This window comes from Schistocerca nitens, chromosome 8 (assembly GCF_023898315.1).
Source record: "Schistocerca nitens isolate TAMUIC-IGC-003100 chromosome 8, iqSchNite1.1, whole genome shotgun sequence".
In the NCBI taxonomy this organism is placed as follows: domain Eukaryota; kingdom Metazoa; phylum Arthropoda; class Insecta; order Orthoptera; family Acrididae; genus Schistocerca; species Schistocerca nitens.
The window spans coordinates 213,446,000-213,466,768 of NC_064621.1; the positions used below are offsets into that span (position 1 = coordinate 213,446,000).

Sequence of the window (20,769 nt, forward strand, 5' to 3'; positions counted from 1 at the left end):
TTAAACTACAATGGTCTTATGTTCTTACAAGTTCAATGGGCCAAGAACTGATATATCATTTATTTCATCACAAAGAAACTGAACACATTACAGCAAAATTAAACATACCATTCAAACAATGGCTGCTACAAACCTACCACATCCCATACTGCTTGATTGGTGATTTTAGCAAAGACAGAATACAAAACATAGCAGCTCAAAGTCTTCTGACTTCTACTGATTCAGAGTTAGGGAAATGAGATACCAAGGAGAAATGCATGAACTGTATGAGAACAGATAATTCACGTAATTTGTATGAATCTGATGATTCTGTGTCAGTCACAGTAAGCATGATTCTGTTAACACTTTTGCTGAAATCTTCAACAGAAGTGGCATTTAGTCACTTTTTAGCATTCCTCAGACGTGTTCAATATAACATATAGTGTAGAAGATAAATAAACCAAAGTTACGTGCAGTTATTAGACATTTCCATTTAAAGCTCTGAGCAAATGCATAGTTAAAAATGGATCTAGATGAAGTTCAAGCAGATTAGGCCAGCACTTAAGAGTATTTATTTCTGGATTACTAAGTTTAAACATGGTTACAGTAGATTCTACTCTGAAACAAGTGATCAGCCAATTAGATAAGGTCAACACACAAAAACCCTTAAAATGTTTATAATTAACTACGGGATGATTACAAAAGCACATGTGGTAACTTATAATAACTGAACTTAAAAAAATGCAGTAGTTCTGCCCTAAACTAGGTATATATTCAAATTATGTTGTTTGGTAGGTACGACATTTGCTGACTTTTGACCATAATTTGACACATAAGAACATTTCAGTGAATGATCTGATTATGTTAAGCAAAAACCACAGGACATCTGCACAGCTTTTTGACCATAGATGTAATTTAAATACATCAAAATTCTTAACATTCTTTGCAACAATCAAAACATTTTAGTAATACTAATGACAGTGCACATAAGAATGTGAAGATTATTTTGTTGGCTGGACTTAAGATAGCCACTGGATTTTGTTACTTCCCTGATATAATCCTGATAAATTACTTGGGCAGAGACAGAAACATAATTGGCCCTCATTATCCTCAATCACTCTTATCACTTGAAAGAAGAGTTGGTTGACAGTTGGTTGACAGTGAACAAGACAAGCACATAAGCAAGTGCTTTTTCACCAAACCAACAGTCACCTCACTCTCCACTCCACCCCACCCTCACACACACATCCATGCATGCACACACGCATGCATGCGCGCGCGCGCCCACACACACACACAAAACACACACACATACACACACACACACACACACACACACACACACACCGCATTTGTTGCCTCACTTCAAAATTTGGCTTGCTGATTGCTGAGCCCTCATTTCCAACTAAGTGAATAGAACACAAGCAAATGAGCATCTACAGGACAATTCACTAGTATTCACCACCATTCACTTGTATCCTTGCATAAGCATTTACAATGGAGGGAACACAACAGAAGATGAAAGAACAAGGACTGAAGTAAGCAAACACTACAGACAATGCATTATGATAGTCAGACAGAATTATTTTGAAGAAAGTAAAGTTGTGTAAGAAAAGAAAACTGTGGGTTTCCGAAATTACACAATCATGACACACAGGGTGGTAGTGCACTTGTCACTGAATTTAAGCTCCTGCATTCCTGTAGCTTTCTTTTAAAACTTTACTGATATTTTGGTAGAATATTTTCATTAACTATTCACTGCAACAGAGGGGATAATTTCAAAGCAGCAATAGTTATCAACAAGCAATATCTCCTGAAGAAAGGTTAGAATTTATGATCTGATTCTTAGAAACTGGAGACAACTGGACTACACCAAGTAGTTGTTTTGCATATCACTCACTTCTGAGCTTGTGCCCTTTTTATTCTGTTCTCATTAGGAAATGAATTTATCTTCTTTGTTACGTAACAGCTGTAATGATGAGTGCTTTGGAAACTTCCTTCCAAACATTAGCTTCCCTCTAACCCCCATCCCCCCAACCACTGCTCCCCTGCCTTTTGTAGGATGTATCTCTTGTATTCCACGAACAACTGTGGCATCTACCTTTCCCTATTAACAACAGTGCATTCTCTTTGGATACTACATCACTGACACAAGTCACAAAAGCCGTTTGTGGATGAGAAATAACAAGACTGAGAATGTGAATGCTCTCTGTGATATTCACACTGAGGCAAGTAACAAACTGGAGCTTCCTTTGATAATTCACTGAAAGATTACCAGGCAGCAAAAACCCAAGAAAATAGTGAATGAGTAGCAAACATGACTGAACACTATTCACCCATGCTTGTGTACCATTTATACCTGTGGGAATGTTCTGTTTGCTGATGCCTCCTCACACATGTGGATTCTCTTCCATAACAGAATATTTTACAGTGTTCGATAAAATACTCTGTTCCAGTGGAATGAAAAAGGATGAAATGCATAGGTACCAAACGAGGCAATGTTGAGAGATAAAGTCAGTTAATTTTTAAAATTATATGATCATTTTTCACCAGACTTATCTATCCATTGCCACATTGCTAGGAAATAATATAATTATATAGCAACTAATCTTTTTATGTGGCTTTAAGAATCAGAAAGGTCTTGCTGTTAACTGACAGGATGAAAACAGAAATTACAGAAATTACTAGACGAAAATCAAACATCTCTGCCAATCTTTTTACTGATATTGTCTTACTTTCTAACATAGCTACCAGGTAAACCACAATGCAGCAAGTAGAAGGAATATATACATAATGTTTAATATTAAAGACAGGTATGCACATTCGGAATACTTACTTTGCTCTTCGTAAAGATAATGTACTCCTAAGGCCTCCAGGTAAGGTATGAGAGGCCTTGGATCATAAGCAGGGCTACCTGGATCAACAGTTGCAGCACCAAGTGTAAAATTCACACCCTTTGCCTTTGCATAGAACTGATACTGGTGGAGTGTGTGTAAGAGGCTGAGAGAATCCTTGCCACCAGAGAGGCACACCATCACACGGTCTCCATCACGTACCATGTCAAACTCCTGCAGAGCCTGCACATGAAACATTTCTATTTCAGGATAATTCAAGGAAATATAACAACCCAACAAGAAAGTACAGGAGAAAGAGCCCAATTTATACAAAAGATAAATCATAAGAAGAATAAGGGACAATCTCTGCTGCAACATTAAAGAGAGCAATAAACATCAAGATTTCATAAAAGTTTCTACTCATGCATACAAGGAGAAAGTAACCTAACTGCGAAATATCTCTCTCTTTCAGTGAAAGTGGCAATCAAACATTCCACATAAAATTTCAAAATTGTTCCAGAAATTCAGATCTACGTGGAAGTGTAATTTCAATGTACAGTAATTTTATGCAACCTGTCTGAACAATTATGGAGTTCATTTTTGGCAAAGCAGTACATTTACTGCCTGCACATAATTATTTGGGAGGTGCATCTATAAATCACCATGCTGATTTACTTGATAATTACAAATGGTTCTCTACAGACTGTTACTGGCCTCGGATAAAACACAATACATGCAAACCTGTACTGTACATGGTTGAACTACAATATTCGAAATAATGCATGAGGAAAAATCAATTAATGAAACACAAATTCTTACTTCCTTGGTATTTACACAGATCATAGCAGACTTTGGATACGAAAATGCCAAAAAGTTGACTTATTTTTGTTATTATCACTCTCTAATGTCTTGTAGCATTATGTTCTGGGATACTTTTCAATAGAACAGCAAGTGTTGATTGTGCAGAGTGTATAATAAAGATAACATGAGATATCCACACCAGAACCTCTTATAAAAATTTCTTTAAACCTTAAACATAATTACAATAGCCCCATAATACATTCACACAATTATGAGATTTGCTGTTAACAATCAGTGCCAACATCAAACAAATATTAATATTCATGAATATATTGTTAACCAAAGCTAAGCTTTGGTATTTGTATATTTAGAGAGAATTTTGGACAATCTTGACTGGAATATGCTCTTTGAAATTCTGTGGACAGTAGGCGACACAGATTGAGGTGGTTTGCAAACCCCCTCAGTCTGTGTCGGCTGGCCACCAAGAGCTGTTGCAGGACGATTTGATTCACGGATCCAGTTATATGGCTCCTTCCGTGTACAGCGATTTTACAACTATGACGAGTGGGGCCTGAAGATGGCATCAATGTAACGCCGAAACTGGTAGCACATAAAATTTCATAAAATAAAATAAATTTCTACAATACATATGGTTGTCGGTAAATTATCGCATCAAGAAGTTCATGCCAGCCGTCGTCCCACGATCCATAATGGATCGATGAAGATGTGCTAAGAAGTTCTTTCAGCTTGTCATCATTGTTGAAGTTTTGACCACCAAGGACAGATTTTAGGTGTAAGAAGAGATGAAAGTCACTAGGAACGAGGTCTGGGTTGTACGGAGGATGATCAAACACGTCCCAGTGAAATTCCTGTAAGAGTTGTTTGGTCACATTCGCCATGTGAGGTTAGGAATTATTGTGGAAGAAAAAATAAAACAACACCATTTGACAGTAATCCTCAGGGCTTGTTCTGTATTGCGCAGCAAAATTTCTTAATGGTGTCGCAGTAACCACATGCATTGATTGTTTGGGCTCGTGGTAAGAAATCAAGCAGCAAAATGCCTTTTCTGTCCCAAAAAACAGTGCACATGACTTTTCAAGGTGTCAACATTTGCTTAGGCTTAACCTTCGTTGGGAATGAAGTGTCTCTCCATTCCACTGACTGCCGTTTTGTTTCAGGGGTGTTGTACGGTACCCAACTTTCATCCCCCGTGACTATCCGAGAAAGAAAACCATTGCCTTCTTCACTGTAGCATGACAAAAACTTGAGTGCACTGCCCATCCGTTGTTTTTTGTGTTGTTCAGTAAGAATTTTGGTTACCCAACATGAGCAAAGTTTTCAAAATTTCAGTTTTTCCGTAACAATTTCACGAATAAGTGATCTTGAGATTTGCATTACTTCCATATCAAGGGCACTAAGTGTAAACTTATGGTTGTGCTTAATCTTCTCCTCAATTGTGTGAACCAATTCATCAATAACCACAGACGGGCATCCACTTCATTCTTCATCGTGCACTTGATCACATCCTTCATTGAACAGTCTGACCCATCTTCTAACCACTGAATCACTCATAGCATTTTGTCCGTAAACCTCACAGATTTGCCGATAAATTTCCTTTGGTTTAACTTTCTTTGCATTTAGAACACGAATCACAGATCTGATTTCACACACGGCAGCATTTTCATGGCTGACATTATAAAGAAGCACCACAAAGCACACATTGGCAGCAACGATCTGAAAATGGCGTACATGTCTTCTCCTTGAGTCAGAGTAACTGCCGCACATGCTCGGAACTGCGATCGTAGAGCTGTTGCGGATAGAAATAGAAATGAAACTTACTTTGCGGACGACCCTCGTATATCCCCCTGGCCTCAAACTTCATAATCCCTGTCCCTCACCAACCTATCCCTTTCTCTGTTTGCACTCCACCAACATACACAGCTATCTATTCCAGCAATGTGGCCACAAGTCCTTTTCCCCTCCTCTCTTTTTCTCCTTTTTCACTCCTCTCCTAACCAACCGTTTGGCTTAAAACAGCTGACTGCACCTAGCTGGCCTAACCTGTCCCCACAACATCCCTGCACACTCCCACAAGTAGCACTTTACCTTCCCCCCCCCCCCCCCCCCCCCCCCCCGCTTCCCCCATCCCTACCCTGCTATCCCACACCCTCCTTGCCCCAGTCTCCTCATCACCCCCAACACTCAGACTGCTTCTCCCACAAGGCACAGTTGCTTGCAGCCCAGTCTTGGTAGCCAGAGACAGCAGTCGTGTGTGTAATTTGTGCTTGCATGAATGTGTGTGTGCTGTCTACAGCCCTACCCTGTCCCCACCTCATCCCTGCATGCTCCCACACACTGCACTTTACCTTCCCCCCTCCCCCACTCCTAACAGCTATCCCTCACCCTCCCCGTCCCAGTGTCCTCTTCATCCCCACTGCCCAGATTGCTTCTTCCATCAGGTGCAGTTGCTCGTAATCCGGCATCAGTGGCCAAATACAGTGGTAATGTGTGTACGCGACTTGTGCTTCGTGATATGTGTTTGTTGTCTCTTTAGAAAAAAGGTGTATTGACCAAAAGTTCAGCATGTATGGCAGTCTTTTTGTTGTGTCTATGTGCAACTCAACATGTGCTATATGTGACGAGAACCAATCTTTCCTTTTCATAACATTGTCGTTGCCTTGGAACACAGGTTTATGAAACCTGGACCATTTGTAGAAAGATCTACTACAATATAGTATAGAATATAACTGAAAGAGATACACAATTAGACAAACAGAAATGTCAATTTTATTCCAAGACAACAACTGCATTGAGGTCACTGTGATTTATGATAGTTCCCTGGACATTACAAAAGATGAGACATAGTTCTTAATATGGTGTGCAATCAACACAGGCAGCAATGCACTCCGTCTTCAGGCCACAAGTGGCCCATCAGGACCATCCAACCGCCGTGTCATCCTCAGTTGAGGATGCGGATAGGAGGGCCGGGTGGTTCGCACACCGCTCTCTCGGTCGTCATGATGGTTTTCTTTGACCGGAGCCACTACTATTTGGTCGAGTAGCTCCTCAATTGGCATCATGAGGCTGAGTGCACCCCGAAAAATGGCAACAGAGCATGGCAGCTGGGTGGTCACCCATCCAAGTGCCGACCAAGCCCGACAGCACTTAACTTCGTTGATCTCACGGGAACCGGTGTATCCACTGCGGCAAGGCTGTTGGCACAGGCAGCAATGGATGCTGTGCAATGTGTTCCATGCTGGCCACACGGTTGGTAATGCTGTCTTATGGCAGAGTGTTCCATTCCACCACAAGCATGGTTGATAATTGCTGGATAGTTGTTCCATGTGGATGTGCTCCAATATGTCTCCCTTACACATCCCACACATGCTTCATGGGATTTAAGACATGTGAATGGGCAGGCCAGTCAATTCTCCAAATATCCTGTAGTTCCAACAGCTCCTCCATCTGCACCATTTAGTGTGGTTGTAAATTGTCATCCATGAAACTGAAGTCAGGGCTGAATATACCCCTGAAGAAACAAGGGGAAGAGGTACCGTGGTACAGTAACATTGACCAGTGAATGTACTGTGTTCAAAGAGCTGCAGTGTGCCAAGAGCATAGGGACTGGACCAATGAAGAGTGGGTCATGTGCTCTTCTCAGATGAGAGCACATTCAGTCTGTGAAGTGATTCTGTACATACCCTCATATGGTGAGAGGCAGGAAAATGTAATGCACATTAGTAAACTTGAAGGTTCTGGTGGTGCAAGTGTTATTGTGTGGTGAGGCATAATGTTGCATGGACATACTGACCTCCAAATCTTCAAAAATGAGGAGTTCACAGGTCAGTGTTTTGTGACACTGTACTTCTTCCTCAAGTGCATCTTTTAAGGGCTGCATTTGGCTTTGACTTCATTTTTATGGATGACATTGTGTGCCACATCAAACAATGCAGGTGGAGAAGTTCTTGGAGCAAGTGGAATTCAGTGAATGGACTGCCCTTTCCATTCCCCCGACTAAAATCCCATTGAATACATGTGGGACATGGTGGAGAGACATATGGCAGCATGTCCACATGTGCCAATAAGCATGCAGCAGTTGTCAACTGCACTGGTGGTGAAACAGAACACCCTACAACGAGGACTCCTTACCAACATTGTGGCTAGGATGGGAGCACTGCATTGCTGCCTATGGCTACCACACACCCTGTTAAGGACCACATCCCATCCTTCGTAACATCCACGGGATCAACATGAATCACAATGACTTCATGTAATTACTGTCTTTGAATAAAAGTGTCATTTTTGCTAATCTCATTATGCATTTCTTTCATTTATTTTCTGTATTATACTGCAGCAGTTCTTTCTATGTATGGTCCAAGTTTCATCAAGCTATGTTACCTGGCAGCGACACATGATATGAACGTCACTTTCATCCTTAAGTTTTCAACAACCGTGTATTATGAGGGAGATCTTCAATGTTTTTTGTCTCACAATAGTAATTGAATATTTGACGGTTTGGTCTACATGATTTTGGAAGATAACTTCCCCTGATAACAATCCATCCAGTTCATCAGTAGGGCTCACAATTTCAGAGCCAGAGGTGCAAACCTCCATTGCACAATGCATAATTATAAAATTTATTGCCCATGGAGGCGCACAAGAAATTTTTTGGAGACAGACTGCGCAGTTCAGGGTCAAAATACTGTCAAGGATTCATGTGTTTGCCTGGCGTAAATAGTTCAGGGATGGACAAGAAAAGTGGAAAACAAGGAACATTAATGCTGTTGCCAGATGAGCATTCTGAATGAAAAAAGTTCAAGACATTCTTGAGGAAGATCGACTGGTGAGTGTATCCAAAATTGCCGAACAGATCGAAAACAAGTTATGGTAGGTGTCAGCAATCATAAATGATCTAAAGTTCCATAAAGAGTATGCCTGATAGGTCCCTTGCCTTCTGATTCCAGATCAAAGTTGAGGCATTTGGGAGGTCTGTCAGGCTTAAGCAAGATTTTTGAAAGAAGGTGGGTCCACCACTAAACTCCCAAATCAAAACAAGCCAGTAGGGAGTGGTGGAGGCAAAGTGAGGCAGCCCCAGTGAAAGCCAAGATTCGACTGTCAGCTGGCAAGGTTTTTTCAACTGTTTTCTTCGACAGGAAAGGCATTTTGCTCATTGATTTTTTGCACGGGCAACACAAAATCAATGCTGCTTACTAGTGCAAACTGCTGAACCAGGTGAGGGGTACATATTGCTGCAAAAGATGAGACCAACCAATTTGAGAGCACATCCTCCTCCATAACAATGCCAGGACCCATAATGCAGCTCTAATTTTCTCAAGTGCACTGAACTCAACATGATCATCCTCCCTATAGCCATATGTTTGGATTGCTTATAAAATCTCTAGAAGGCAACGATTTGAAGATGGTAAGGGCACACAGGTATTCATGCACAATTGGCTCCTGATGCAACCAGATTCAGTCCTATGATGATAAGATAACAAAACCTTCTTTCTCACTGGAAAATTGTGTTTATAAAGGAGGAAACTATGTAGAAAAATAAATGATATTAGCCTTTTATTTTTCAATGAATTTTCTTTAAAACAAAATTCCATTTGTATTTGATTTAACCACACAAGCTTGGAATGATCCTTCAAGACATTTTGACCAACTAAACAGTTTGCAAAGCCAAACTGTTCCATTCATGAGGAGAGACACAGCACACACTACTCAAGTGCACTGGAACACAAGTTTACTTTTACCACCACTCCACGGATTATTGTATCTAGTGCTCTCCTGTGATTGAAAGAATATTAAGAACGAGATGTCTGATGAAAATAAGCAAATTATGCAAGACACAAGGGTGATATACAACAGTTTGAACAGTTAGTTGAGTGCAAGTCGGATGTACTGTAATAACAATTAGACTTTACTACCACCTGTTGCTTCTGTATTACACACTTGGCCACACTGACAAGCAGCCAAGAAAATGATAAAATCCCTGCTGCAGCAACAGACACACACTCACCTCCACAGCAGGCTTCCAGATGGACTTTGGAGGACAGTGCCAGCGAGCGACTGGTGGTCCTCCTAGGATCCCTGAGGCAGCTTCTACAGCTTCACGCTGTCTCTCAGCAGCTGCAGCTCGGCATGCTTCCGCTACCATGCCACCAGAGAAAGACCCAGTACTTGGCACTGGGGAACCTGAGTCAGACTCGTGTGATGTAAGATTGATGCCAGAATCTTGTGACTGGGTTTCACCTCGGAGTACATGTATGACCGTTTCGTCACTCGAACATTCACTTGACTGGGGAGCAGTCCCAGATGATTCCGCTGTGACACCTGCCGATTCGTGTAATTCAAGTTTTTGGTCAGTTGCCACCTTCTGGAAAGAGAGCAATACGTTAAAGAATGAATATTTTCATGATTACAGTATTTTACAACAGTACTTACTTTATAGAACTGAAGCTTGGTTGTTGGGGACCAGTAGCTGAGCAGTACCTTTAACATTACATACGAGCTGTTTATAATATCTGGGACAGCGCAATCTTCAAATTTGCTATGAGGGTCGATCCGAAAGTGATGACTCCTATTGTTTTGTAGTGACTGGATGTCTGTGCTAGATGTCATTGGTGCAGTGCTAATGCTTGAACCTTCCTCTTTCATTTGCAGGTGGTTCTGTCATTCTGCAGTAGTTAGTGACAGCAGAGGAGTGCTCCAAAATGGAGTCCGATACGGACACGTGTAGAAAACAGTGATGTGTACTGAATTCCTCACTGCTGAAGAAATTGCACCAACTGAAATCCATTGACACTTGCTAAAGATGTATGGAGATGATAAAGTAAATGCGAGCAATGTGAGGCGATGGGTACAGCATTTTCAAGGTGGTGAAAAGGGTGTGCCTGACAAGCCGTAGCCTGGTCGATCCTGCACAGCTGGTCACCCCTTGCAATGAAGAGCATCAGGATCGACTCATCTGTGCTGATCGGTGGATAACAACTATAGAATTAAGTGAAAAGCCGAATGTCAGCTGTAACGACTTGGAAACAATGTTGGCATGTATTTATTATCGCAAAGTCTGTGTGAGACTGGTCCTGCAGATGCTTACAGAAGAACAAAAAACTCATCAAATGGAAGTTTGTCAGAATCTGCTGGACCAATATGAAGCTGAAGGTGACAATTTTCTGAATATCATCATCACCGGAGATGAGACGTGGTGTCACCGCTGCAAGCCGGAAACCAACAGACAGTCCAAGGAATGGCGATATCTGAATTCTCCGTCAAAGAAGAAATTCAAGACACAGCCATCTGCAGGCAAGGTGATATGCACAGTCTTCTGGGATAGCCAGGGTGTGGTTCTTTTGGATATCCCGGAGCCTGGAGAAACTGTCAATTCAGCACACTACAAGACGACAATGACTAAGCTGAAAGGCCAAATTTCCAATGTAAAACCAGAGAAGATCAACTTTCACCTGCAACACGAAAACACAAGTCCCCAACACCAGTTTTGTGATCATGCAATTCATGGCAAAATTCAGCTGGACTGTTTTACCACATCCACCGCACAGTCCCAATTTAGCACCTTCAGACTTCCATCTCTTTGGGCCTAAGAAAGATGGACTATGTGGTGAATATTTTCAAGACATGGACGCTGTTGTCAAAGCTGTAAGGAATGGGTAGCCTCAACTGGCTCTGATTTTTACAAGCATGGCATGCAGGCTCTGGTTCATCGTAGACAAAAGTTCGTAATGAATGATGATGACTATATGGAAAAATGACAATCTTTAGCTGAAATATTGCTCTATTTAGCTGTGCTGTTGTGAGTTGGGTGTCTCCTGTCATTTCCATGAATAAAAATACAAGGCATTACTTTCGGAATGACCCTCGTACATTTACAATGACCCAAGTACATTATATTTTTGTGGAATTCCTTTTTACCTCATCACTTAATGATTCCTATATTGATTTTGTCTGAATATGTGAGTGTAGGTTTTTACAGTCGATGTCACATTCTGTGAATTCTTCTGGCCCTGTAACAATTTTAAGATGTAAAGTGTTTCCCTTACTGTTACAGGTGGCCTTCATGGAATGACTGATAAAGTATGCCTGCAAAATTGATTGATTCATTGATTTTACATCTTGATTTGAACACACACCTAGAAGAAGATTTCTGAATCACACATATGGATTTCAAATCGCTGTTGTTCCAAAATATTTTTTCTGTCAATTGATGTGATTTTCCTCTCTGGTAAAGCCTTTTTCATGTGAAAGTTAAAAACATTCACCATGGATTAGGTAGCATACTATACTGTAGCTTTTATCCCACCCTCTAACCCATGACTGGCTGACTTAGATCATTCACAGATAACAGGGAATCAATGCTTTATTGTCTGCAGTAAGAGCACACCCAGAAACAGCCATGATGTTCCAAGAAACCCACAAATTGAAAACAGCCCTCATCCTTTTATTCTTAATTCAATTTTTTTTAATCAACTAATTTCCTGTGGTTCATTTATTTTCAGTGATGCCAATACAGATAACACAATGATACTTACTCTCTCTCATTTGACGGAACTTTTGAAGTTAAGGAAATGAGAACATTTTACGAGATACTCTAGTTTATGCTTGGTCATTGGACAATATCAATATATGCATCTCTTTAGAGCCTATGAGTAAATTGTTATACTTTGTGGTTCATCTAATCTGATTGTGAATCAATGCATGCTAGTGATGTTACCTCCATGAGAATCTTGATGGTATAAAAACAATTTACAAGTTTTGCAAAGTTTTGAGAGGTGCTACCACACAGAGTACAGATTAGCATTGTAGTAAAAAACACCACTGAATATTGATGGAGAAGGACAAGGCTCTCAAGCAGATATTTTTAAGCTGTAAAACAGGTTTAATCATTTAATTTAAGAAACTAATAATATAAGAATGTTCTCTGGTTGTTAAAGAAGCCATTCACAAGGCAGTTTTAGTGAAATACTTAAACTGGTGCAAAGGATCAGAAACATTTCTGTCCACGCTGCCCATGCAGAACAATAACAAATGTATACAAAAATCATGCATAAAGTGCACCAGGTTGCTATTATGGATACTAAATTCCTTGTGGACTTAATGGATGAAAATTATGATATAGTGGCCTATTTCAATATAGAGTGCACACATAAAGAAGGAAATGACCAACATTTCCAAGATCTGACAGTCCATCAGAAGCCTCCAATGCATAATTGTATTTTTTAACTATCATGGTATATTTTGTTGTTAACACTTTCAAGAAGGACTGCCATATATTGAATAATACAATGAGATAGTCTCTATTGATGCAAAAAACAATATGAATGGCTCCAGTATGAAGGGATTATGCATTGCATTTGGTCAAAAGTTTTCTAAGAACATTCACCTCATCTGTCACACTTCTCATCTTTTTAAAATGGCTGCTTCAGATCTGTGATTACCAAAAATAATAGTTACTCTGAAAGCAAGAAAAATAATGATTATTGCAATTTAAAGTTGTAAGCTTTCCAGAAGCAAGTTTCCATATACAGAGTTACAAACAGAAGAAGAAAGGCAAGTGTAAATTTGGAAATTCACAAAGCATCTACTCTGACTTATGATTAAGGAAGGTAAGAAGTTATTAATGCTTAACAAGAGTGACAAAAATATTAGGTACTACCTAACCAGCCAACAACAAACACTTGGCGCTGAGGGGAGAATGTGAATTACTTACAGCAGAAATTCAGAAAAATGTATATCACATGCAAGATCAGTGTGTATATTGGAGAATAGTGGTAAGAACAACTCATTATGAATCAGTAACAACATTAGAAAATTTCTATGAAATCAGATAGAGCTGAATAGCAGATAGATATGAAACTGGGTCCTTATTAAGAACAAAAGCTTAACAAACTCAAAACAAGCATGTGGGCAGCTATGCAAGAAGTGTTCAATGAATTTGAAAGCAAGATCTTACCTGCCAAGTTTTCAAAAAGCCTTACAAAGACTTGGTCCAGTTCAAATACCAGTCAGTCAGTCAAAGTTGTCAGAACAGATGTTGGTTGACACGATGACATCAAAACAGAAGGTAATAAAATCAAAGCTGAAACACTAAATTAAGTCTTCCAAATTTATTTCAACAAAGAAGGTCACAACATAGTTCCAACTTCTGATCATCTTATGAACATGAAACATGTGGTGTAGAAATAGATAATCATAAAATTAAAAGACAGCTGAAGATCATCAACAGGATATAGACTGCTGAATCCAACAGCACTGAATCAAATGTGTGGAACAAGTGGCTCCTCATCTAGCAACAGTTTATCATGGATTGTTAGAATAACGATGGTCCCACACGATAGAAAACAGCTGTAGGTAATTTCAGTCTTTGACACAAGCTGCAAGGCCGTTATGTAGAAGTACAAACTTATCTCACTGATGTCAGTTGACTGTAGAAATGTGAAACATAGTTTGTGTTTCAAATATTAGGACACTTTTGGAGATCAAAAACTTCTCTGTAGAAATCAGGTCAGACTCTGTGAGACTAATCAAGTGAATTGAGGTTTTGTCTGTTCATTCATGATAACCATGAAACTGTAGACAGCAGAGGTGATTTTCTTCATTCTGGAAAGCCTTAAGTACAGTTAGGTATCATCAGTTACTGTAAACTGAGGAGAATCTGAGCAGGTAGTGTGAATTCAACCATTTACCTATTTTTCAATATTTTGGATATCTGAGCATGCCATCTTAACAAGAACACTGCAGCTGACAATTGTCGTGAATTCTTGACTGACTTGTCTATAACAATGGTAAGTTGGAGTACACAGTATCAACAAATAACATTGATAGTAGGTGTGTAATATGTATCTGCACTCATAATGTAAATACATTGGTACAAAACCATTGGTATTTCCAGTGTGTAGTTGGTAAGATGTAATATTTTTACTTGCATGTAAGCATCTCTAGTGCTACTGTTTCATTATTTGTTCACTGTCAATACCTTTTAGACATTACGATGCCTAATTACAAAACTGCATTTTTGTAGGGTGAATCCAATCATGTGAGTGGACAAGAATTTTCTAGAACCAACTCAGAAATCCAACTACAATCCAGAATTTCTTCTAAATGCTGTGAAGGTTGTCAAATCAGGCAGTCAAACTTCAGAACAACACACAGTCCCTTATACAACATTAAATGACAAACTCAAGAACAGATACAAATATAAAATAGGTGGCCAACCAGTTTTAACCAATAGTAAGGAAAAAATCTAGTTGATAGAATATTTTGTTTTGCTAAAGAGGGGTTTCCTTTGAGGAATAATGGTGCTACAAACATCATACAAGCATTCTTAACTGATCAGGGTGGACTGAAAAAAGATTTCATGACAATTGACCTAGCTGAAAGAGGGTAAAATGTTTTCTGGAAAGAAATCAGGAACTAACAGTTACAGTAAGTGAAAACACAAACAGAACAAGAGCAGCAGTTACTCAAGAAACTGTGCAAGATTATTTTAAGAAACCTGAAGTGTCCTAGGATGGTGTTCCTCCCTCCAACATTATAAATTATGATGAGACTAACTATTGTTTTGATCATGGACAAGTGATAGTAATAGTGAAACAAGGTACAAAAGACACCTTGAAAGGATTGTGGATAGTCCTAAGTCAAGTATCAGTATAATGGTAGCAGTGGCTGCGGACAATCCAGTCCTTGCACAATGCAGTTTATAGAGTAAAACATCTCTACGATATTTTGACTGAAGGAGGTTAAGTGGTACAGGTTATAATAGGAATCAAAGTTGATGGTTTGACTTAACAATGTTTGTATCACAGTTTACACAAATTGCCTCGCCTTACAATTAGCATTTAGAGGACCAAAAGCAATTATAGATGGCAATCTCTCAAGTCATCTGTCACTTAATGTGATTAAACTGTGGCACAAACATGACATTCAGTTTGTGCTTCTACCATCTAACTCTACTCATTTGTATCACTTTGTGGACTTTTTGAGCCCTCTAAAACTTGCCTGATGTAATGTGCTACATAACTTGAAAAAGAAGAACAGAGAGGTGGTTGCAAAATCCGAATTTTCAGGTTGTTTGAAGGAGCCTTTGACAATATAGCTATCACTTCTAAATCTAAAGTTGTATCTGGGTTCAGAAAAGCAGGAATTTTTCCTTTCTCTCTGATAAAGCCTTTTCATAGCCTCTAGAAAAACAGATGACACTGACTCACCAGAGGTTTCCTGGACAATAGAATTAGAGATTGAACTCCAATGAAACAAATAGAATGTCATACCAAGCAAAGTGCTTAACATCAACTCCAGGAAAAGGTATTGCTGTCACGGACTTAAATGAAAGTGATAATGACAGTGCTGAAAGCAGGGAGTCCCTGTCTTGTGATTCTGATTCTATCTCCAGAACATCTAACAGTGATGAAGAACAGTACAGGTCAAATGAAAATGAAGCAATGGACAAAAAAAGGATAAGATGGCCAAGAATTCAATGAAAATGACTTTGCTGTAGTGAGGTTTCCTACAAAAACAAGGTACACATTTTTTATTGATAAAATTAATAACTTCTCTAATGACACTTACGGAAACACATTCCTGAGGAAGAAAGTTCTTGATGGTGATATGTACTTCATCTTTCCAGAAACTTAAAATGCAACTTTGGTAGAAGGAGCAGAAATTAATAAAAAAAGTTGAGCCAGAACATACAAAACAAAGTAAATATGTATTTGATGGGATATATGACATGATAGTGAGCCATACAGTTATAGAAATTGAAATTTGTTTGTCAGCTTTCCTGAACGCAAGTGATTTACAGCAATAATGTTGGATTTAATGTACCTATGGAAAATTGTTTAGGCTATTTTTTAAAATTCAAAACAGTGGTCAGATACCCTATACTGGAAGTCTGCTTCCATTTTTACATACAAAATAAATTAGAGATTGGATTCACCCCACCAATAATTAAGTTAAAATCATAAGTGCAAGAATGAATTAAAGATAAATTAATACCTGAATATACTATCATCAAGATTGTATAGTAAACACTTAAAATTTGTACTGTCATATCACTACAGTAAATGGACAATATTTTAAAAAGAACTGTTGTTTTTTATTTGATTCACCCCAGATTACATTACTAAACAGAATAAATGCTTATGGAATGATTCCATTGGTGAAGACTTCCAACCAAATGGAACCCAGTATGTTACTACTAACAGGGAGCTATTGTCAGAAGCAAAAGTCTGCCTGGTATCCCTCAAGATAGTGGAATACAACATTCACTTTTCGTACAGTAGTATATGTTAAAATGGTTCAGCAAATAATATTTTTAGATCCACAGGTTCTTCATATGATAGAATTGTATGCAGGAAAGTAACATTGTTGGAAAACTGTTACAATTAGCAATTGTCTTTATAATAATTCAAAATGATCAAGCATTTAGGAGTATCTCTCTGAGATAATATAAGTTGGAATGGACACATAAGTCTAACCATAGGGAAGACAGGTACCAGTCTTAGTTTTTTCTGAAGAACATTAAGGACATGTAATTTTCCCACAAAAGGTGTTGCTTATTTGTTTTAAACATTCTTTGTTATTGTTAACTGTTTTAAGACCCTCATCCAACCGAGCGACGTGGCGCAGTGGTTAGACACTGGACTCGCATTCGGGAGGACGACGGTTCAATTCCGCGTCCGGCCATCCTGATTTAGGTTTTCTGTGATTTCCCTAAATCACTCCAGGCAAATGCCAGGATGTTTCCTTTCAAAGGGCACAGCCAACTTCCTTCCCCCTCCTTCCCTAATCTGATAAGACCGATGACCTCAATGTCTGGTCTCCTTCCCCAAAACAACCAACCAACCAACCAATCCTCATCCAGTCTGAGTATAGGAGAAGACACAGGAGATTCAAAGAACAGATTTTCACTCTGTTTAAGGTTTGTTTATCACAGAAATCCTCAACAAATTTCAGTGAGTGATGCTGCATGAAATACTTTATGCATCTCACAGAGCTGTAGTCTCAAAACTGCAAGAGCATGTACTTCAAAAAGTCAGAAAGCACTTAAAGAAATTTTTGTAGCCAAGATCATATTCAAACCTATATTTTACTGACTGGTTTCAACAGGTATGATTCTCATCTTCAGATCTCTAACATAATGCATTTACAAATTATTATTTCTGTTAGACATTATAAAAGAGGAAATAGCAATTATACATTCACATACACTTAAAAAAATTTTAGTTGTATGTTATACCGTGCAGTTGTTAATCACGCCATGTTAACATTTTAGTGGAGAGTAAAATGGACATTCCACACAAGTTCGTCAAAAATAAATTTACAAACATGTTTGTCACAAGTAAAAATATACACCACTAAAATGTACCTTGTGGAACTTGGCATGTCTACATATGAAGCACTCCTCTGATGCATGTCAGATGTTAAATTCCACAATATATAGTGCAAGTGCAAATTTATGCCAATGTGGATTTTAACAACTGACAAGCATCAGAGTTGTGCTATATATAATATTCTAAATTCCACAAGGTGCACCTTAATGGTGTATATTTTTAGTTGTAAAAAACCTGTCTGTAACTATTTTTGATAAACCTGTATGTAATATGCAACACACTCTGAACTAAAATGTTAATATACACTCCTGGAAATGGAAAAAAGAACACATTGACACCGGTGTGTCAGACCCACCATACTTGCTCCGGACACTGCGAGAGGGCTGTACAAGCAATGATCACACGCACGGCACAGCGGACACACCAGGACCCGCGGTGTTGGCCGTCGAATGGCGCTAGCTGCGCAGCATTTGTGCACCGCCGCCGTCAGTGTCAGCCAGTTTGCCATGGCATATGGAGCTCCGTCGCAGTCTTTAAAACTGGTAGCATGCCGCGACAGCGTGGACGTGAACCGTATGTGCAGTTGACGGACTTTGAGCGAGGGCGTATAGTGGGCATGCGGGAGGCCGGGTGGACGTACCGCCAAATTGCTCAACACGTGGGGCGTGAGGTCTCCACAGTACATCGATGTTGTCGCCAGTGGTCGGCGGAAAGTGCACGTGCCCGTCGACCTGGGACCGGACCGCAGCGACGCACGGATGCACGCCAAGACTGTAGGATCCTACGCAGTGCCGTAGGGGACCGCACCGCCACTTCCCAGCAAATTAGGGACACTGTTGCTCCTGGGGTATAGGCGAGGACCATTCACAACCATCTCCATGAAGCTGGGCTACGGTCCCGCACACCGTTAGGCCGTCTTCCGCTCACGCCCCAACATCGTGCAGCCCGCCTCCAGTGGTGTCGCGACAGGCGTGAATGGAGGGACGAATGGAGACGTGTCGTCTTCAGCGATGAGAGTCGCTTCTGCCTTGGTGCCAATGATGGTCGTATGCGTGTTTGGTGCCGTGCAGGTGAGCGCCACAATCAGGACTGCATACGACCGAGGCACACAGGGCCAACACCCGGCATCATGGTGTGGGGAGCGATCTCCTACACTGGCCGTACACCACTGGTGATCGTCGAGGGGACACTGAATAGTGCACAGTACATCCAAACCGTCATCGAACCCATCGTTCTACTATTCCTAGACCGGCAAGGGAACTTGCTGTTCCAACAGGACAATGCACGTCCGCATGTATCCCGTGCCACCCAACGTGCTCTAGAAGGTGTAAGTCAACTACCCTGGCCAGCAAGATCTCTGGATCTGTCCCCCATTGAGCATGTTTGGGACTGGATGAAGCGTCGTCTCACGCGGTCTGCACGTCCAGCACGAACGCTGGTCCAACTGAGGCGCCAGGTGGAAATGGCATGGCAAGCCGTTCCACAGGACTACATCCAGCATCTCTACGATCGTCTCCATGGGAGAATAGCAGCCTGCATTGCTGCGAAAGGTGGATATACACTGTACTAGTGCCGACATTGTGCATGCTCTGTTGCCTGTGTCTATGTGCCTGTGGTTCTGTCAGTGTGATCATGTGATGTATCTGACCCCAGGAATGTGTCAATAAAGTTTCCCCTTCCTGGGACAATGAATTCACGGTGTTCTTATTTCAATTTCCAGGAGTGTAGTAAGAGTAATGAACAGACAATGGAACATGACATACAACCAAAAAAGATTTTAAAGGTATGTAAATGTATAATTGCCATTTCCTCATTTGTAATGCCTAACAAAAATAATTATGGTAGATGAAGTACACATAAATGCATAATGTCACAGATCTGAAGTACACACAGATCACTCCTTCTCAATTCTCATTGTAATAAACGTCTTCACATAATAATTGCAAGGATAAAATTATACAGTATTTGGCATTCCAGTACACAGAAGGCACCAACAATCTTCCTTCTTGTGCATAATCTGAAAATGGAACAAAAATAAGAGGGCAGAGTGTGGGGTAGGGGGGGGGGGGAGGGGTTGTAGGGGGGCAGATAGGTTTCTGGTATATCAGACTCCTTTCAAAATGTTCTCTTTGGTGGCATGTGGAATACAGACAGATGTAGATGTCTAAGATGACTAAATTAGTCTGTTAGCAGCATAAGGTACTTTTTCCCTGTTCAAAACATGAATGTTTTCTAGGATTTACAATCAACTAACAGAAAAGATTACCCTTTCAGGTCTGACAAAATTTTCTGATATAGTGGACTTACCCAGACTATTGCAACAAAATTCATACTACTATTATACACCTTTTTCATTCTGACTATACAGTAACCACCTGTGAAGAAGACTGAAGTAATAACAGTGCCATAATGTGAAAAATAAATTCAACATTGCAAGTGATCTTTTTGATTCAAGTGATTTGCTTTGTAGCTGAGATGCCCATTGTCAACAGTTTCATCCATTGCCAAAAAATTCACACAATTGGTATCTCTGATACTCACTCCATTCTTCTACATCTACAAATTTTACACTCTGTAAGAAACTGTAAGCAGCATTGTGGAATCTGTGAGTGGTTGGGACTAATCTGTAGCAACATTAGCAACTTTCTGTCCTATTTAATACTTATTCTATAAGGAGTAAATGAACAATGACACTCTACACATCTCAGAGAGCATCGTAATCTCTCTTATCTTTGTATTTTGGCTAGAGAAGAGGTTATTGAGAATAACTGCTAAAATAAGGAAATGCACTCCAATAGGGCTACATC

General features: G+C 39.9%; 1 protein-coding gene across 3 annotated transcripts in view; it reads right to left on the minus strand.

The window, feature by feature from the left end:
• LOC126199316 (uncharacterized) overlaps positions 1 to 20,769 on the minus strand; it is a 96,900-nt gene that overhangs the window by 31,235 nt on the left and 44,896 nt on the right. For all 3 annotated transcript variants that reach the window (XM_049936157.1, XM_049936156.1, XM_049936155.1), the window contains 2 exons: positions 9,637 to 9,993; positions 2,816 to 3,056 (listed from right to left, as the gene is read on the minus strand). In XM_049936157.1, the coding sequence (XP_049792114.1) occupies positions 2,816 to 3,056; positions 9,637 to 9,993 (598 nt within the window). The remainder of the gene's footprint in view (positions 1 to 2,815; positions 3,057 to 9,636; positions 9,994 to 20,769) is intronic.